The sequence below is a fragment of the Oncorhynchus keta genome, chromosome 1, assembly GCF_023373465.1.
Source record: "Oncorhynchus keta strain PuntledgeMale-10-30-2019 chromosome 1, Oket_V2, whole genome shotgun sequence".
NCBI classification, from domain to species: domain Eukaryota; kingdom Metazoa; phylum Chordata; class Actinopteri; order Salmoniformes; family Salmonidae; genus Oncorhynchus; species Oncorhynchus keta.
This window is the reverse complement of record NC_068421.1, coordinates 42,914,105-42,934,250: the sequence shown is the minus strand read 5'-3', so window position 1 is coordinate 42,934,250 and position 20,146 is coordinate 42,914,105. Positions and strand designations below refer to the sequence as shown.

Genomic DNA, 20,146 nt, shown 5'->3' with positions numbered 1-20,146 from the left:
TCACCCCGAGAGTAATGGGCAGGTGGAGAGATTGAACCAGGAGGTGGGTAGGTTTCTGCGGTCGTATTGCCAGGATCGGCCAGGGAGTGGGCACGATACATTCCCTGGGCTGAAATGGCTCAGAACTCACTACGCCACTCCTCTACTAACGTGTCCCCTTTTCAGTGTGTGTTGGGATACCAGCCGGTCCTGGCACCATGGCATCCGAGCCAGACCGAGGCTCCTGCGGTGGAGGAATGGGTACAGCGCTCCAAGGAGACCTGGAGGGCCGTCCAGGAGTCTCTACGACAAGCGAGTGGACGGCAGAAGAGGAGTGCTGACCGCCACCGCAGTGAGGCCCCGTGTTTGTACCGGGGGACAGGGTCTGGCTCTCGACCCGAAACCTACCTCTCCGCTTGCCCTGCCGGAAGCTGGGTCCGCAGTGTGTAGGGCCCTTTAAAGTCCTGAGGAGAATAAACGAGGTGTGTTATCGATTACAACTCCCTTCCTATTATCGAATTAACCCCTCGTTTCATGTGTCTCTCCTCAGGCCGGTGGTAGCTGGTCCCCTGCAGGACAGTGAGGTACCGGAGGTCCCTCCCCCTCTGGACATCGAGGGACCCCGGCGTACACGATCCGGGCCATTCTGGACTCAAGACGCCGGGTGAGGGCCTGCAGTACCTCGTGGACTGGGAGGGGTACGGTCCGGAGGAGAGGTGCTGGGTACCGGTGAGGGACATCTTGGATCCATCCATGTTGAGGGATTTCCATCGCCTCCATCCGGATCGCCCTGCACCTCGTCCTCCGGGGCGACCTCGAGGCCGGTGTCGGCGCGCTGCGGGAGCCGCGCGTCAGGAGGGGTACTGTCACGAGTCCGACCGAGGGTGTCTCCCCTTCCCGGGCGGTTGGCGCTCGGCGGTCGTCGTCACCGGCCTATTAGCTGCCACTGATTGTTTTTTCCTCTCCCTCCTTGTATGTTTAGTGGTAGCACCTGTTCATGATTAAATCAGCTAATTAGTTTGTCTTTATTAGACAGCCGGCCCGCCTGGTTTTTTGTGCGGGATTATTGCAGTGTAACCTTCGGCTCTGTTGTTAGAAGTACGTGTTAGTGCCTGGTCGTTACTTTTCCGTTGTACATTCTCATGCCCTGTGTTTGGGGCCGTTACTATTGTGAGCACCCTGGGATGCGTTGGCGCTATTAAAGACGCACAGCTTTGCACTCACTGTCTCCTGCGTTTGACTCCACACACCTACGACACCTGAAGTGTTACAAGGATATGTGGTAGGCATGTTCTCTGCTATCCACTTTACGCTTTCATTATTATTTGGGGTATAGGGGAGGGTCACTTGTTTTCTTTTTTCATGCGTTCAGGGACGGTAGGGTAAAACTATATTTGACTATGGCACTAAGAGGTGATATCCACATTAGTCAACAATAAGAAAGAGACTCGAAAGGACTCCTGCGCAGTTGTGAGTAGGGACAGATTATTACATTAGTTCAACTCCTTTCTTTCCAAGCACCGCTAAATTCCGTATAGATGCAGCAGAAATAAGCATGCAGTCTCCCCTCAAAAATATTATTATTATTTTTTTTTAAACATTGGAGATATGGTGGATATGAGGGTTGCATAGACTTAGAAAAGAGAAGCCAGCCATCGTAGAACCGCCTTTCTCAGGTAAATATCATAAACATACTTACTGTAAGGTGGTTAAAAAAAATGCGGTGGGAATTAAAATCATTCAAACACAAAACTGTAATCAGGGAACAGAATGTATTGGTGTAGATTCACATATTATACACAGTGTAGCAGCCGTTGGGCATAAATACAGTAATGCATTTTGTGATTTTACAAGGTACGGTAAAGTAACACGAATGGTGTTGTGTTAATGTGCAATAGGCCTTTCCTGGTACTCCCCTAGCTATTGGCCACCTCTGTCTGTCTGTCTGTCTGTCTGTCTGTCTGTCTGTCTGCCTGCCTGCCTGCCTGCCTGCCTGCCTGCCTGCCTGCCTGCCTGCCTGCCTGCCTGCCTGCCTGCCTGTCTGTCTGTCTGTCTGTCTGTCTGTCTGTCTGTCTGTCTGTCTGCCTGCCTGCCTGCCTGCCTGCCTGCCTGCCTGCCTGCCTGCCTGCCTGTCTGTCTGTCTGTCTGTCTGTCTGTCTGTCTGTCATCCGTCCGTCCGTCCGTCCGTCCGTCTGCCTGTCTGTCTGCCTGGTATAGGACTTCATGGTGTGATGTTCCGAGAGGAACGAGAAAGCAGGCTGCGAGCGGTGGTGAGAGCATGTGGTGAGGTCAATGGAAATGAAGTGACATCACGGATTCTCCAGCTGCAGAGGGGAACAATGAGAATTCACATACATGTAAGTCAAGGGAGGGTGAGCTGGGTATTAGGTGTGTATTGCATGGTGTGGTTTGATAGAACACAGGCAATCAAGGTAGTTTCTCTTCATCTCACCTGCATCTTGCTGTAGATCCATGGCAGTAGGCTGGACACCTTGGTGTAGACTCCCGGCCTGTTACTCTGCCCACAGCCACTGCCCCAGCTGGTCACGCCCACCAGCTGCCAAAGGTTGTCACTGGTCTGGCACACCAGAGGACCACCACTGTCTCCCTTTGAGAGGAATGGAGAGGAGGGATGAGTGAACAGGGGTCGAGGTGTGGAAAGCACCTGATACAATATCACTGTATGTTTTAAAGTGGTGGATAGCCGATGAGGTGGAAGGGAATTTGAGTCGTGGGAGAGGCAATTTTCATCAGCCCCAAGGCAGCTAAGATAACGACAAGCGTTTGTGCAGGAGAGGACAGCTCTGGACTATCGAAGTTCAGAAATATCATGAATAATGTTGGCACTAAATGTTCTAAGACAGTGAGTTAGTTAGACTCTGGGAAGAATACAGAATGTTCCTGTCGTAGAACATCTGGTGTCCATAGGGAGGACAGTTTACCAATCTCTGCATCTATGGCTGTAAAATAAAAAGTACAGTATATATATATTTTCAAAATATTTTGTATGTTAATGGTATAGAGAGAGATATATATTTTTTTAATTTAATAGCGGTGAAAGGTAGGAGAAAGAGCGTTGAACGAGTAGTGGGCCAAAATTGAACCCATGCTGCCAGCGGTACATTGTACCACCACGGGTGCCACATCTTCTTAAACCGTTGCGTAAATAACCGTTACGTGAATCGAGATTTATAAACTTGGTGTGCGCCGTAAATACATACACTTGTTTTCCGTTATAAATCCGACCTGTCGTAAAACTGCGTGTGAACAAAAAAAACCCGTTCACCCTTTTATGGTGACAATAACGCCTTTCATTTGCTGTATAATCTGGAAAGAAAGAGCAATTGCAAATTTGATCAAATGTTTTTGGAGGTGTTGACAGAATATGAAAATATTTTGCAATAACCTATGCTGTATTTGCCAAAGGAAAAAAACAATGGCTAATTGTTGAGGACCTGTCAGCAGAACGTTTTAAAGTCAACAGTTTTGCTTTGACATTTCCCACCAACCTAAATATGCTGGACTGCTTCCAAATTCTAAAACATTGTCTAGGCTACTCAACAACAACAAAAAATATAAATTACAGTAGGTTACTTACAGTAGTTCCATTCACAATTCAATGCAAAATATCAACCGTCTGTTCGCCTCTTAAATTCAACTGTTATGTTATAAACCGTGCCGCCTATGCGATCGTATAGACTACAGCAAAACTTGAAGTACATAGCCTGTCTATTTACTAGGCCCAATTAAATGAGAGAGGAGCATGGTATTTTTTTTATTACTTCGGGAATGCACCACAGCCAGAAAAGGTGAGGATTTTTTTTCAGCAATGGTTATTAAAAATAAAATTAATTGGAAATAGATTTATGTGTCTAATTATTTTAGATTCCAAAAACGAAACACATTCAGTAGACTTTCGCTCTTCTCACTAACTGCATCTTATAGTGATGTTTTTTTGTTTTTTTTGCGTGTCATCGTATCCCACGTTTGTACAAAATACTGTACATGCTTGCAAAACAACACTTCAGCCACTATAAAATGTGTGTAAGCATGGCCTGAAGTTTACATGGAGGTAAGCATGCTCTCATGTTCTTCTTTTTATAAATGCCAACTTTTGCGGCAAAACTGCCACACTCATGTTTTGGGGTATATTTTGTACGTACGCGAGGTTAATAAATGAGTCCCCAGGCCTGTAAATAGAGGGTGAACTGAACTACAGCAGGTGGACATGTACCTGACAGGAGTCCCTGACCCCATTGAGATCACCGGCGCACAGCATGTTGTTGGACACACTGCCAGAGTATACCTTGGAGCTGTTACACACACGCACGTCGATGATGTCAACGGTCACCTGCATCAGGGCTTTGGAGAGTTTCGCTGTGAAGGGACACATACAGTACACAGTCATTCTCCAAACACACACTTCAGCTAGGGACACAATAGCTAGTTGCTCTAGGCAAACCGTTGCTCTACTGTATATAGCATAGATTCCTGCAATGAGAAGACATTGACATAGGATGAATGATGCATGTGTAGCCTCCTTTCTCCACGTTGGACAGGCCATTGAGCTATTCTGGAAAATACCAGACGGGCTGGTTCATTTTATAGCCTAGTGGGCCTGTCTAAATTGTTGTTGTTTCTTGTGCAAAATGATCATTATTTGGCTGATAATAATTTTAAAAAGGGCTGGTGTGGGGGCCTCGAGGATAGAAGTGTGTTAGAAATGGCCGGGGTCGAATTCTGTTCCCAGTCCGTCCCTGTTGTCTCACTCTAGATAAGCATTCTGTATGCACTTTCCTTTAGTTTAGTCCATCTCTCCCTCTCTCCACTCCCTTGTCTCTCTCTTCCTACCTGATCCCGCATCTATTGTTCCGAAGCCCGAGATCCAGCATTTGGTTCCACGGGGGAATGTCTGGTCAAAGGCTGGCAAACAGGCAGGCTGAACTGCATCTGAATAACAAACATACACGCAGGAAGTTAGACAAACAGAGCGGCATACAGGCTTCAGACACGAGAACACACAGTGACAAAAATGACACACGTGTGCACACACACACACACACAAATGAGCGGTGGTGGGGAAAAGTACTCAATTGTCATACTTGAGTAAAAGTAAAGATACCTTAATAGAAAATGACTCAAGTAAAACTGAAAGTCACCCAGTAAAATACTACTTGAGTAAAAGTCTAAAAGTATTTGGTTTTTAAATATACTTAAGTATCAAAAGTAAATGGAATTGCTAAAATGTACTTAATTGTCAAAAGTAAAATTATAAACCATTTCAAATTCTTTATATTAAGCAAACCAGATGGCACCATTTAAATCTATTTTTATGGTTAGTCAAGGGCACACTCCAACACTCAGACATAATTTACAAACAAAGTATTTGTGTTTAGTGAGTCCATCAAGACCAGAGGCAGTAGGGATGACCAGGGATGTTCTTTTGATAAGTGTGTGAATTGGACCATTTTCCTGTCAAAATGTAGGAGTACTTTTGGGTGTCAGGGAAAATGTATAGAGTAAAAAGTATATTATTTTCTTTAGGAATGTAGTAAAAGTAAAAGTTGGCAAAAATATAAATATTAAAGTACAGATACCTCAAAAAAATGACGTAAGTAGTACTTTAAAGTATTTGTACTTAAGTACTTTACACCCCTGCAAATGAGATTACCATTCTGACAGTGGATTCATCACAGACATTTAGAGGAAAAGGGCAAATGTTTTTACAGTGCTGTCCCAACATTGATGCTAGTGTTTCCCTAGCGTTTCTCTGATATACAAGGAATAGACCTGGACTCACCAGTTAAGAGCACTGGGGAGGCCAGCTTCAGAATGGTGATGTCCTGGTCGTTGGTTACGTTGTTGTAGTTCTCATTCACGATGATCTTCTCTACGAGGTAGGGAGAAGGAAGCTGGTCTTGAGACACCACTCCTCCGTACACAAGCCACTTACTGGCATCAAGAAACTGGGGGAACAACCTTCAATTGGTGAGGAAAAAAATAAAATAGATGTTCATTCACGTCTCAAACCAAGGCTGTAGCGTGTGACATATATGGTATCATTATTATGGTAATACAGTGTTTAATTGAGTTATGGAGATTGGTTGTCCAGGTGAGGGTTGTTGAGGTGATGAGTCACACTGAGCAAGTTGCTGCACAGATCCACTACTAGTCTGTGTTTTACATGGGAATGTGTAAGTTAACCTCTTCAACCTATCGGGGCGCTATGTCATTATTGGATGAAAAAACGTGCCCGTTTTAAGCGCAATATTTTGTCACGAAAAGATGCTCGACTATGCATTTAATTGACAGCTTTGGAAAGAAAACACTCTGACTTCCAAAACTGCAAAGATATTATCTGTGAGTGCCCCAGAACTGATGCAACAGGCGAAACCAAGATGAAACTTCAAACAGGAAATGAGCAGGATTTTTGACGCTCTGTTTTTCATTGTCTCCTTATATGGCTGTGAAAGCGCCACGAATTAGCCTGCCCTTTCTATCGTTTCTCCAAGTTGTCTGCAGCATTGTGATGTATTTGTAGGCATATCATTGGAAGATTGGCCATAAGAGACTACATTTACCAGGGGTCCGCCCGGTGTCCTTTGTTGAAATTGTTGCGTAATCTCCAAGTTGCTCGCATTCATCCATGTGATTGAGACAGAGAGGAGACTTCCAGGAATGATATATCATGAAGAGATATGTGAAAAACACCTTGAGGATTGATTCTAAACAACGTTTACTATGTTTCAGTCGATATTATGGAGTTAATGTGGAAGAAAGTTTGGCGTTTGGATGAATGAATTATTTTTTTTTTGGTAGCCAAACATGACGCAGAAAACGGACCGATTTCTCCTGCACAAATAATCTTTTAGGAAAACTGAACATTTGCTATGTAACTGAGAGTCTCTTCATTGAAAACATCCGAAGTTCTTCAAAGGTAAATTATTTATTGAATGTTTTTGCTGTTTTTTGTGAAAATGTTGCCTGCTAATGCTAACGCTAAATGCTAATGCTAATGCTAAATGCTAGTTTGCTATGGTTAAGAAGCATATTTTTGAAAATCTGAGATGACAGTGTTGTTAACAAAAGGTTAAGCTTGAGAGCTAGCATATTGATTTAATTTCATTTGCGATTTTCATGAATAGTTAACGTTGCATTATGGTAATGGGCTTGAGGCTGAAGTCATGGTCCCGGATCCGGGTTGGCTCGACGCAAGAAGTTAAAGGACTGACGTTATACTTATGGCTAATGACGCGTCAACCACATGTCGCAAACTCTGAAATACAATCTTGAAATCTATTTGATCGGTCCTCTGACTAGTAATTCAAAGTTAGGGACCCTCGCATCATCTGAGTGTCACACCCTGATCTCTTTCACCTGTCCTTATGCTTGTCCCGCTGAACTCTGACTAAGGAAATGACTTTGACAACAACATTTTTGGCAGTTAAATGCAAGAACCAAAAGTAATTTAATCAAAAAACAATCTATATGTTGTTGTTTCTTGACACTGTTTACGAGCATTATATTTGTACTTTCTGTTCATGGTTAGAGTAGCTAGCTTGTCGGTAGTCAATTGGCATTCTCAATGAGTTCAAAACGAGTCGGATGCCACTCCGACTTGTCATGAACGCAGCAGAGAGGGTAAGGTGGAGCTATTACCAAGGAACTACATAGCGTGTCTAGAATTAGTGCCAAGGGATCCGTTTGGAACTGAGCATTGTTGTCCTCTAGTCACTAACCTGGGGAAGCAGTGGGCAGCTGTCACCACAAAGTCAGGGGACACCAGGACCCCTCCACAGATATGTGATCTACCAAAGTGTAGAGACAGTTGCCAGGGCCATTGGCCCAGCTTGGCAACAGTGCCCCCTATGATCCGGGAGGTCAACTGCTGACGCCCACAATCTGGGAAAAGGGGGAGAAGTGGTCAAAAAGTTTGTATCTAATTGAACTAGAAGTCATATTTCAAACAGAAGGTTGATATAGGCCTGCCTGAGTGCAATATGTGAAATATGAACCGATGAGCGCTCCTTACCAATACACTTCAGAGAGACCGTATTCTGGTCAGGGCAGGAAGAGCTACACAGCAACACAAGATGAATCATGTCAGCAACTCAGGATCTAACATTAAACCACGTTGGAAAACAGGCAGCATGGTTACAGTTGATTTGAAACCTCCTTCGCGAGGCTTATAATGCGGTGTATGATAATGACATAACATTACATCCCAACCAGTCATGACAGGTAATGACAGGGAATGACTGAACACCACCATTCCCTCAACATTACTGGGACTCAAATGAGTAAATACAAAAGTGCTAAGATTTGTAGAGGAGTTGAGCTCTCTTACCCGACGCTGACCTGGCCCTGGATGGGTAAAGACGATCTGTTGTTCAGGGTTAGACCAATGGACTGCTGGGATTTCACGGCCTTGGTTGCAAAGGACCTGCATGGTCGACACAGACACAAACACATTTAGAATCTGTCTGCCAAAGCGATACTAGAATCAATTCCCCTCCCATGAAGCATTCCCAGGAACCCAATTTGCCACAGGCACACCAACCCTGGAGAGAGAGAGGAGCGCAGAGATTCAATCTGAGAGTAAATACTGAAAATGGCAGCAGCTAAATGAGACGCCACTGAGCAAATGTCTGTGCGAGAAAGTGGTTCACGTGAGAGGTAGCGTACACAAATGGCTGTCGTGAGTGAAAGTGGTTACTCTCTAAATGCAGCGTATAGCATGGCTGCTGTGAGAGAAAGGAGTTACTTCGTGAGGTAGCTCAGAAGATGTCTGCTGTGAAACAAGGTCATCTTACTTTCTGAAGCCCAGTTGGGCACAGGTTCGGTTGGCGTAGCTCTGGTCCCATCCCTGGTAACACACTGGGAGGAAACGGTCGTCCTGAGACGTTCTGACCTGTAGAGCACCGTCCGCCCCAAACCTCACTGGAGAGAGAAGGAGAGGAGGGATGGAATACTAAGATACAAGAAAGGATTATGTTTGTCCGCTCGGCAGATGTTGAGTGTACGTCCACCTGCCCGCCTGGCTTTCTTTTCTGCGCATCTACCTGCACGCATGTTTGTCTTTATGTCTGTCTGTTATGTGTGTGTGTGTGTGTGCTTACCACATTTAGACTCGTCGGTGCCCAGTCGGCAGTCTCGCAGACCGTCACATTGGACCGTGGAGTTGGAGCAGGTGTCATGAACGGGCACGCTCAACTGCTTCTCATAGTGCCCCTCATCCTCACTGTCATGGTGGTTGAGGGTGACAGCCGCAGTTGCCAATCTGGTACCGTAACGCACTACCCAGAGAGAGAGAGAGAGAGAAAGACATGAAATGAAATAGACCAAGAGCAGAGAGACGATGGAAGGGTTGGATGGGTTAGGTTGGGGGGCACAGAGAACAGGTAAGGGTGGGGGGAAGAGGAGAGATGGAGGAAGAGATAGAAGAGGAAGACTGTCAATGCCTGTACAAATACAGTAGGGGAAGGGGAAACCTAGTCTGTCGCACAACTGAATTCATTCAACCAAAATGTGTCATTTAACCCCTGCCGAATCAGAGAGTAGCTTATGAATAAATGAATAAACAGGCATACATGTACATGAGTAACAACATATGAATAAATATAAAGACAACCCTGGCCTTACCTCCGAGCCAGATGGCAATGCCCAGGAGGAGCAGCAGAACGATGCCTCCTGACCCACCAAAGCACTTGGCACTACGGTGGCAGCATTTGCCTTTCTTCTTCTTGTTAGAAAGAGCTGGAACAACACACACAGCATACACGTCAATAATAATATATATATGCCATTTAGCAGACGCTTTTATCCAAAGCGACTTACAGTCATGTGTGCATACATTCTACGTATGGGTGGTCCCGGGAATCGAACCCACTACCCTGGCGTTACAAGCGCCATGCTCTACCAACTGAGCTACAGAAGGACCACAAATAGATATATCTTACTCAGGAGACCATATAGAGACCACACACTGAGTGTAGAAAACATTAGGAACACTTTCCTAATATTGAGTTGCAGCCCCTTTTGCCTTCAGAACAGCCTCAATGCGTTGGGGCATGACCTCTACAAGGTATCGAAAGCGTTCCACAGGGATGCTGGCCCATGTTGACTCCAATGCTTCCTGTAGTTGTGTCAAGTTGGCTGGATGTCCTTTGGGTGGTGGACCATTCTTGAAACACACGGGAAACTGTAGAGCGTGAAATCCCTAGCAGCATTGCAGTTCTTTACACACTTAAACCAGACCCCGTTCAAGGGCATTTTAATAATTTGTCTTGCCAATTCACCACAATCCATGTCTCAATTGTCTCGAGGCTTAAAAATCATTCTTTAACCTGTTTCCCCACCTTCATCTACACTGACTGAAGTGGATTTAAGAAGTGGCATCAATAAGGGATCATAGCTTTCACCTGGTCAATCTATGTCATGGAAAGAGCATGTGTTCATAATGTCTTGTACACTCAGTGTACCACACGCAACCGCTTAAAACCTCTACGGGATCGGTGTCCCCCCCGCTGAGCTAACGTAGAGCATGAGATTGTAAGCAACAAAAGAAATCCCAGGACATAGACATAGCTGATATGGGCAGAAAGCTTGCCATGCTAATTGTTTGAGGAGAGTGCACAATTATGAACTTGAAAATGTATTAATAAACCTATTAGGCACATTTGGGCCGTCTTGGTACAACATTTTGAACAGATAGGCGTTCATTGGAACTAAACTTTGTACATATATACGTCTGAAACGTTGCACATATACTGTTGCCACCGTGCTTCTACACCTGCATTACTTGCAGTTTGGGGTTTTAGGCTGGGTTTCTGTGCAGCACTTTGACATATCAGCTGATGTACGAAGGGCTATATAAATACATTTGATTTGATTTTGGCCAAAATCTAAATTGCACCTGGGCTGGAATATTACATTATGGTCTTTCTCTTGCATTTCAAAGATGACAGTATCATCTTTTACCAGATATATTTTACAAGATCTAATGTGGTATATTCTCCTACATTCATTTCTGATTACCACAAACCTCAAAGTGTTTCCTTTCAATTGGTATCAAGCAAATGTATATCCTTGCTTCAGGTCCTGAGCTTACAGGCAGTTTGATCTTGGTATGTCATTCCAAGCAAAAAATAAAAAAGGTGTTGGATCCGTAATGATAAAATCAGTCTCCTATTTTACATGTCAACTATCATCTACATCTGTCCTAGGTCTGATGGACAGATCTCAGGGGGAATAGGAAAGTGAAGAGGAAAACAGAATGTGAGGAGGTGGAACGTATTCCAGCAGAACTCCCACCTGATATTTGAGGTTAATAAGGGATCATAGCTTTCACCTGGATTCGCCTGGTCCATCTGTGTCACGGAAAGAGCAGGTGTTCCTAATGTTACTACCCTGGGGCGGCAGGGTAGCCTCTAGTGGTTAGAGGGTTGGACTAGTAACCGTAAAGGTTGCGAGATCGAATCCCCGATCTGTCAAGGTAAAAATCTGTCGTTCTGCCCCTGAACAGGCAGTTGACCCACTGTTTCTAGGCCGTCACTGAAAATAAGAATTTGTTTGTAACTTGCCTAGTTAAATAAAGGTAAAATAAATAAAAACATGTTCTTTACACTCAGTGTATAGCCACCACATAATGCTGAGACATAATGAGGGAGGTAAAATCACACTTCACAAGGATGTTTTTATAAAACACATCTGTTTCAACTTGTGTTAATTTACACGACTTTCACTGATGGTTTGTAGTCCCCTGAAAGCAAACAGGGAGTGGCGAAAACTGGACTGGGACAGAACTGCAGTATATCGAGAGTATTACTCACATATACTGGGCTGGCAGACATGCTGTGCAGCCACTGGTGGGGGATGCTGGGGGATGTAGTATAGCTGGTTGGGAGGAGTGTGCCTTGGACCCGCTCCATAGACTAGCTCTTCATAGGACTGGAGGGGCGGGAGGGTGTGCACCTCAACAGAGTAGTATGGAGGAGGGAGCTCGTTCTGGAGGGGAGAACACAGAGAAAAACAGAGATCGTTAAGAAGTCAGTCATTCAGGAATATTCGGATCTAACACCCAACACCCAACTTAAAGGCCCAGTGTTTTGTATCATATTGTACAAAAAAAGGATGAAATGAACACTATAAATGTTTGAAAAAAAAGTGATGTTTTATTTCCTGATAGTTGCTGGTTGATAATACAATCTACACAGGACCTTCATACCAGGCGGTATAGGTTTTAAAGTCCCAGTGCAGTCAAAAACGTGATTTTTCTGTGTTTTATAAAATAATACTTTGACATTGTGAAAAATATGATAATGCCCTTTTAATGTAAGAGCTGTTGGAAAAGACCGTCTGAAATGTCATTGTTTTTGGTGGGATGACGTTTTGGCCTGCCTGGTGACATCACCATGTGGTAAATTCATTAATATACCAACAATAAATAGTTTTCCAAACCTTTCTGGCAATAACAGCATTTCCCCCTCCCCACTCAGACCACTCCCAGAGAGTCCTAGCAAATATATTTTGGGATAAATATTTTTTTGCTCATTTTACGACAATTTTAAGGAAAAACGATTACATTCAGACACTAAAATGTTCCCCAGAAATGATTTGATATTGAGATGAAAATCCCCTGTAAAAACTCCCATGCAGGAACCTCCTGTTTCCTCCATAAACAATAGTGTATGGGGTGCTGCCTAGAGCATACACGTTGATTGCGAAAAGGGCTTACAGATGGTTGATAATTGGTGAAAAAGGCATTCTAGTATCTTCAGGTTTAGATGTAACTCATTGTCGGCCATAATAATATCGTCCTTATCGAGCAAGTGTGAGATCCCAAGACTTGAATAACCAACTCAAGCACAATAGAAGTGCCCATCATGTCTCTGGGCAACAATGTGCTAAGATTCCCAAAGGGCCCCTTATTCATTTCCTCCTCTCTTTAACATGCTCTCATTTCTGCTTTATATTCATCTGCTCCCCATAGCGCTTTCAAGCATCTCAGACAATAGAGCTAATCATAGTCGCCAGGGCCGCAGCCGAGCTCACATTGCCCCGGGAGTCTCTATTGTTGCCACGGAGAAGAAGGGTGGCTCCCATGGAGACAACGGAACAGCAAACTCCAAAAGGAAGTTGTGATTGTCCCCTGTCCCTGTTTGTATCACATCCACAGGTGATTTGTAACCCACGTCCACACAGGTGATTTGTAACCCACATCCACACAGGTGATTTGTAACCCACGTCCACACAGATGATTTGTAACCCACATCCACACAGGTGATTTGTAACCCACGTCCACACAGGTGATTTGTAACCCACGTCCACACAGGTGATTTGTAACCCACGTCCACACAGGTGATTTGTAACCCACGTCCACACAGGTGATTTGTAACCCACATCCACACAGGTGATTTGAAACCCACGTCCACACAGGTGATTTGAAACCCACGTCCACACAGGTGATTTGTAACCCACGTCCACACAGGTGATTTGTAACCCACGTCCACACAGGTGATTTGTAACCCACGTCCACACAGGTGATTTGTAACCCACATCCACACAGGTGATTTGAAACCCACGTCCACACAGGTGATTTGAAACCCACGTCCACACAGGTGATTTGTAACCCACGTCCACACAGGTGATTTGTAACCCACGTCCACACAGGTGATTTGTAACCCACGTCCACACAGGTGATTTGTAACCCACGTCCACACAGGTGATTTGTAACCCACGTCCACACAGGTGATTTGTAACCCACGTCCACACATGTGATTTGTAACCCACGTCCACATAGGTGATTTGTGACCTACATCCACATAGGTGATTTGTAACCCACGTCCACACAGGTGATTTGTAACCCACGTCCACACATGTGATTTGTAACCCACGTCCACACATGTGATTTGTAACCCACGTCCACACAGGTGATTTGTAACCCACGTCCACACATGTGATTTGTAACCCACGTCCACACAGGTGATTTGTAACCCACATCCACACAGGTGATTTGTAACCCACATCCACACAGGTGATTTGTAACCCACATCCATACAGGTGATTTGTAACCCACATCCACACAGGTGATTTGTAACCCACATCCACACAGGTGATTTGTAACCCACGTCCACACAGGTGATTTGTAACCCACATCCATACAGGTGATTTGTAACCCACATCCATACAGGTGATTTGTAATCCACATCCACACAGGTGATTTGTAACCCACGTCCACACAGGTGATTTGTAACCCAAGTTCACACAGGTGATTTGTAACCCACGTCCACACAGGTGATGTCTAACCCATGTCCACACAGGTGATTTGTAACCCACGTCCACACAGGTGATTTGTAACCCACATCCACAGAGGTGATTTGAAACCCACGTCCACACAGGTGATTTGAAACCCACGTCCACACAGGTGATTTGTAACCCACGTCCACACAGGTGATTTGTAACCCACGTCCACACAGGTGATTTGTAACCCACGTCCACACAGGTGATTTGTAACCCACGTCCACACAGGTGATTTGTAACCCACGTCCACACATGTGATTTGTAACCCACGTCCACATAGGTGATTTGTGACCTACATCCACATAGGTGATTTGTAACCCACGTCCACACAGGTGATTTGTAACCCACGTCCACACAGGTGATTTGTAACCCACGTCCACACATGTGATTTGTAACCCACGTCCACATAGGTGATTTGTGACCTACATCCACACAGGTGATTTGTAACCCACGTCCACACATGTGATTTGTAACCCACGTCCACACAGGTGATCTGTAACCCACGTCCACACATGTGATTTGTAACCCACGTCCACACATTTGATTTGTAACCCACGTCCACACAGGTGATTTGTAACCCACGTCCACACAGGTGATTTGTAACCCACATCCACACAGGTGATTTGTAACCCACATCCACACAGGTGATTTGTAACCCACATCCACACAGGTGATTTGTAACCCACGTCCACACATGTGATTTGTAACCCACATCCACACAGGTGATTTGTAACCCACATCCACACAGGTGATTTGTAACCCACGTCCACACAGGTGATTTGTAACCCACGTCCACACATGTGATTTGTAACCCACGTCCACACATTTGATTTGTAACCCACGTCCACACAGGTGATTTGTAACCCACATCCACACAGGTGATTTGTAACCCACATCCACACAGGTGATTTGTAACCCACATCCACACAGGTGATTTGTAACCCACGTCCACACATTTGATTTGTAACCCACGTCCACACAGGTGATTTGTAATCCACGTCCACACAGGTGATTTGTAATCCACGTCCATACAGGTGATTTGTAATCCACGTCCACACAGGTGATTTGTAATCCACGTCCACACAGGTGATTTGTAATCCACGTCCACACAGGTGATTTGTAATCCACGTCCACACAGGTGATTTGTAACCCACATCCATACAGGTGATTTGTAATCCACATCCACACAGGTGATTTGTAACCCACGTCCACACAGGTGATTTGTAACCCAAGTTCACACAGGTGATTTGTAACCCACGTCCACACAGGTGATTTGTAAACCACGTCCACACAGGTGATTTGTAACCCACGTCCACACAGGTGATTTGTAAACCACGTCCACACAGGTGATTTGTGACCTACATCCACATAGGTGATTTGTGACCTACATCCACATAGGTGATTTGTAACCCACGTCCACACAGGTGATTTGTAACCCACGTCCACATAGGTGATTTGTGACCTACATCCACATAGGTGATTTGTAACCCACGTCCACACAGGTGATTTGTAACCCACGTCCACACAGGTGATTTGTAACCCACGTCCACACATGTGATTTGTAACCCACGTCCACATAGGTGATTTGTGACCTACATCCACACATGTGATTTGTAACCCACGTCCACACAGGTGATTTGTAACCCACGTCCACACATGTGATTTGTAACCCACGTCCACACAGGTGATTTGTAACCCACGTCCACACAGGTGATTTGTAACCTACGTCCACACAGGTGTTCTGTAACCCACATCCACACAGGTGATTTGGGACCCACATCCAGACAGGTGATTTGTAACCCACGTCCACACAGGTGATTTGTAATCCACATCCACACAGGTGATTTGTAACCCACGTCCACACAGGTGATTTGTAACCCAAGTTCACACAGGTGATTTGTGACCCAATCCAGACAGGTGATGTCTAACCCATCCACACAGGTGATGTCTAACCCACGTGGTGATTTGTAACCCACGTCCACACAGGTGATTTGTAACCCAAGTTCACACAGGTGATTTGTAACCCACATCCACATAGGTGATTTGTGACCCACGTCCACATAGGTGATTTGTAACCCACGTCCACATAGGTGATTTGTGACCTACATCCACATAGGTGATTTGTAACCCACGTCCACACAGGTGATTTGTAACCCACGTCCACACAGGTGATTTGTAACCCACGTCCACACAGGTGATTTGTAACCCACGTCCACACATGTGATTTGTAACCCACGTCCACATAGGTGATTTGTGACCTACATCCACACATGTGATTTGTAACCCACGTCCACACAGGTGATTTGTAACCCACGTCCACACATGTGATTTGTAACCCACGTCCACACATGTGATTTGTAACCCACGTCCACACAGGTGATTTGTAACCTACGTCCACACAGGTGTTCTGTAACCCACATCCACACAGGTGATTTGTGACCCACATCCAGACAGGTGATTTGTAACCCACGTCCACACAGGTGATTTGTAACCCACATCCACACAGCTGATTTGTAACCCACATCCACACAGGTGCAGGTCGGTCAGTCTGATAGTGTGCTTTCCCTCCCTGGGGCTGGATGACAGATAGCCAGGGTGTCAATATTGGTTTTGAGTTCTGTCTCTCTTTTCATTGATGGCTTCTCACTTTACATTGTGTATTACTTACAATGACAGCCTACACAGGCCAAACCCTGATGACGCTGGGCCAAACCCTGATGACGCTGGGCCAATTGTGCGCCACCCTGTTGGACTCCCAATCACGGCCGGTTGTGATATAGCCTGGATTCGAACCAGGGTGTCTGCAGTGACGTCTCAAGCACTGAGATTCAGTGCCTCAGACCGCTGTGTCACTTGGGAGGGATGACATTGCGTTTAACTAGTTCGGATGTTGGGACTTTGGCTGATCTGCCATTGGCTATGTTTATGTTTCCGATGACCGACATGGAAAGAATCTGCTTCCTCTTGGTACAACATGCATGACCTCCACACTGATTCCCACAACAGATTAGTAGTGTGCTCTGCTCTGCATCTAGACGTGCTGAGGATTGGTGGGGACACAACCTTTACACAATATTACAAGATTTGCAGTCAGAGTTTTGATTTCGTAGGGGCTAGGCTGTAGTGATGATCCCAAGGGTCAAAAAGGTCATGACATCCTCTTGGTCTGGATCATACTGAAGTGTTCGTCTGGTTGAGGATAAAGAGTGCTAACCAAAAATGACTTGTGTCTACATTGGGGTTTCCATGGTAACTTGTCAACACTAATATTATTTTTGACTGTTTTTTTTTCCGAAGAACTCAGTCAGTTACAGGGCATCTCGGTCAAGCCCACTAACTCTCTGACCCTAGAGAATGGACCAGAGGCACTATAAATACATTCAGAAACACCCTCCCGAATCAGAAGAACCGTCACACAGACCCACCACGCTCCATAGGAAGCCAAGAGGCTGGCATGTACCATATTGTGTCTTCTCTATCTGAAAATCCCCAAAACACCCACTGTCTGGTTTATAAGCTCCTACATCTCCATTTGAAAACATTGGCTGTATTTGATCAGGAAGTCCATGGAAGTTGCCATTTGACCTGAATCCATAGTATGCACAGAAAGGGTTCCTCTCATGAACTTCTATCATTAGTTCCCCCAAACTATGTGACGGTTTAACATACATCTGTGTGCTGTCATGGTCATTCCTCCTATATTTCCATAAATGTATACAATATACCTGATACCTCCCCAAGCACAACAATAAACAAAGATGGGATTTACTGTTATCTGTCTCGGTGACATAGAGTAGACTCCTTGGCTCAGTCAGTAGTAATACCGGTTTATAACCTAAACCTTTTCTCTGGTAAACGGCTCCAGTTTCATGACCATAGGCACAAAACGCCAATGCAAATGAACCAGAGTACTTGTACGTGGATGTTCAGTTAGTGTAAGAGCCGGGTTAGCCTGAATTCCCAACGGAATCGACAGAGGTCAATAGACATTGTTCCCCCTTTGGCATTTTCCAGTATTTACTGTAAAATGATGAGGTTTTAGGTTTCAGTTACATTTCAAATGGCAGACTGTACTTATAAACAATAACGTTGTTAAATACGGTAACTTTGAACGTCAATTCCAAAGAGTCCCTTAGAGCTTAAAATAGTAGACAAAGAGGTCAAACGGAACCAGCCCACGTTGATTGTTGATCCACTAATCGAGACAGATAAATCCTCTGTTGCAGACGGAACTCAACAGTAGCAGGGCGGAGTGGGCCTATCGGGGGCCATTTTCACCTCGAGTCTTATTTAGCTCTCTGCCCCCGTATTCTGGTTCCACAAACCTGGGCGAATAGACTCGTTTGAGACATAAATCCACACACCATTTAGACGAAGGACCCCGACGTCCAACACAATACTTTCCACATGGGGGATTTCGACATACATTCAACACACCGTGCGAAGCAACACAGTAGAGATCGGAGACAGGAGGCCACCGCAATGAGGTCATATGGGGCTCCAGCTACACACCAGCTTGACCCTGTGCCTCTAGCTTAGCTCCTAGTAGCATACCAACGCATTCGTTCACATGACCTGCAATCTGTCCATGATGTGGCAAAAAGCACAACCTTTGAGAACACCAGCCATACATGAGGGAAACTTTTACTTAAAAAAAAAACAAAAAAAACAGCCTGACAGTGAGAGTACGAGTATAGTATGTTCAGTGTGTTTGAGAAAGAAAATAGTGTTGTTTTGGAGGCAGGTGATAGAACCAGACAAGCAGAGAACAAGGAGGAGAGGATAAAGGAAGAACTTACCGGGTCATGCTTTGCCATCGGACGCTGGGGGAGCAGTGAGGAGAGTGGAGGTGAGACCTGGTCGTAGAGGCTTTTCACAGGGCCACTCAAACAGTCCCGGAACAGTGATCAGAGCATGCTGACGCCACATTTGACACTCCCCTCCTCCTTTCTTCTCACTGTCTGTCCCTGAACCCCCTCCAACTTAGCCCGCACAGGTGGGACTGCCCCCCCTCCATCCAGCCCCTCCCTCTCTCATCTCCTCTTCACAGAAATGGGTGTGTCCCAGTGCGCTACTTTCCCACCTACCAGACCGGTTTCACTGTAGCCAGGGAGAGACAAGGATTGATTCACACAGTGTGGCCTGCTCCATTCCAGCTCAGGTGACACCAGCTGGGCAATCAGAGCCAGGGACAAAAAAAAAACGGCGCCCTCTCAGACAGCCACATTACATTGGTGGCTGATATGTTTCTCATGTCTTCAGTTTCAAAAATTCTGTCAGTCAGCAAAGTCGCAACTTGTGCGATGCAGAGTTTGTTCCAAGTACATAGCAGTGGATCCAATCAAGTGTGTCGACATTATATTGAAATATTGAGTTGAAACATCGATGAAACTCAAAGAAATGTACGGAGCAAAATCTTGCTGCCCGTTCACAAACTTCATCTTCATAGTCACGTACAGTAACACAGGGATGTCGACGGAATTAACCGTGCTCAGGAAAACAAATAGAATGGCGCCGTGTCGACGAAGTTCATGACCTTCCCGATATCTTACTCATTATGCATCAAACAGTTGATTCGTGAGGTCAAGGTGTACCGAATGAGCTGGGACTGCATTCCTTCTCCTAGAGAAAGCACAGGCATGCAGACGCCCACCCATACATGCGCGCCCACACACAACTTGCCAAGTGAAATGATCTTAGGATCAACCTAGAAATCCTCGGACGAGAAGGTTGCTTATTTTCATTGGATCAACCACCTCCTCCTTCTACACCTTTCCAAACAGAAACAAACAGAAAAGGACGGACTCCGGTAAAGTAAACAAGCGATTCTGAATGTCTCCACTAAGGGAAGAGCTTCCAACCGTCA

The 20,146-nt window shown here is 45.2% G+C and overlaps 1 protein-coding gene across 1 annotated transcript; it reads right to left on the bottom strand.

Moving 5' to 3' along the window:
• Window positions 1-1,732: 1,732 nt before the first annotated feature.
• Window positions 1,733-19,245, bottom strand: LOC118385795 (transmembrane protease serine 13-like). Its single transcript, XM_035772970.2, has 13 exons — window positions 19,080-19,245; window positions 11,811-11,985; window positions 9,622-9,735; window positions 9,099-9,275; window positions 8,793-8,919; window positions 8,327-8,422; window positions 8,012-8,055; window positions 7,719-7,881; window positions 5,780-5,958; window positions 4,831-4,929; window positions 4,214-4,356; window positions 2,432-2,587; window positions 1,733-2,303 (listed from the first exon to the last, which is right to left on the bottom strand). Exons 1-13 carry the CDS (start codon window positions 19,095-19,097, stop codon window positions 2,289-2,291), a joined length of 1,506 nt encoding a protein of 501 aa, XP_035628863.1. The 5' UTR covers window positions 19,098-19,245; the 3' UTR covers window positions 1,733-2,288.
• Between the last annotated feature and the right edge of the window lie 901 nt (window positions 19,246-20,146).

What these genes read in the sequence shown, in the direction of transcription:
- LOC118385795 (XM_035772970.2), bottom strand. An exon ending in CACCGACGAGTCTAAATGTG is followed by an intron (nt 8,920 to 9,098) that starts GTAAGCACACAC and finishes TTCTCTCTCCAG; the next exon opens with TGAGGTTTGGGGCGGACGGT. An exon ending in CAGGGCCAGGTCAGCGTCGG is followed by an intron (nt 8,056 to 8,326) that starts GTAAGAGAGCTC and finishes GTTGCTGTGTAG; the next exon opens with CTCTTCCTGCCCTGACCAGA.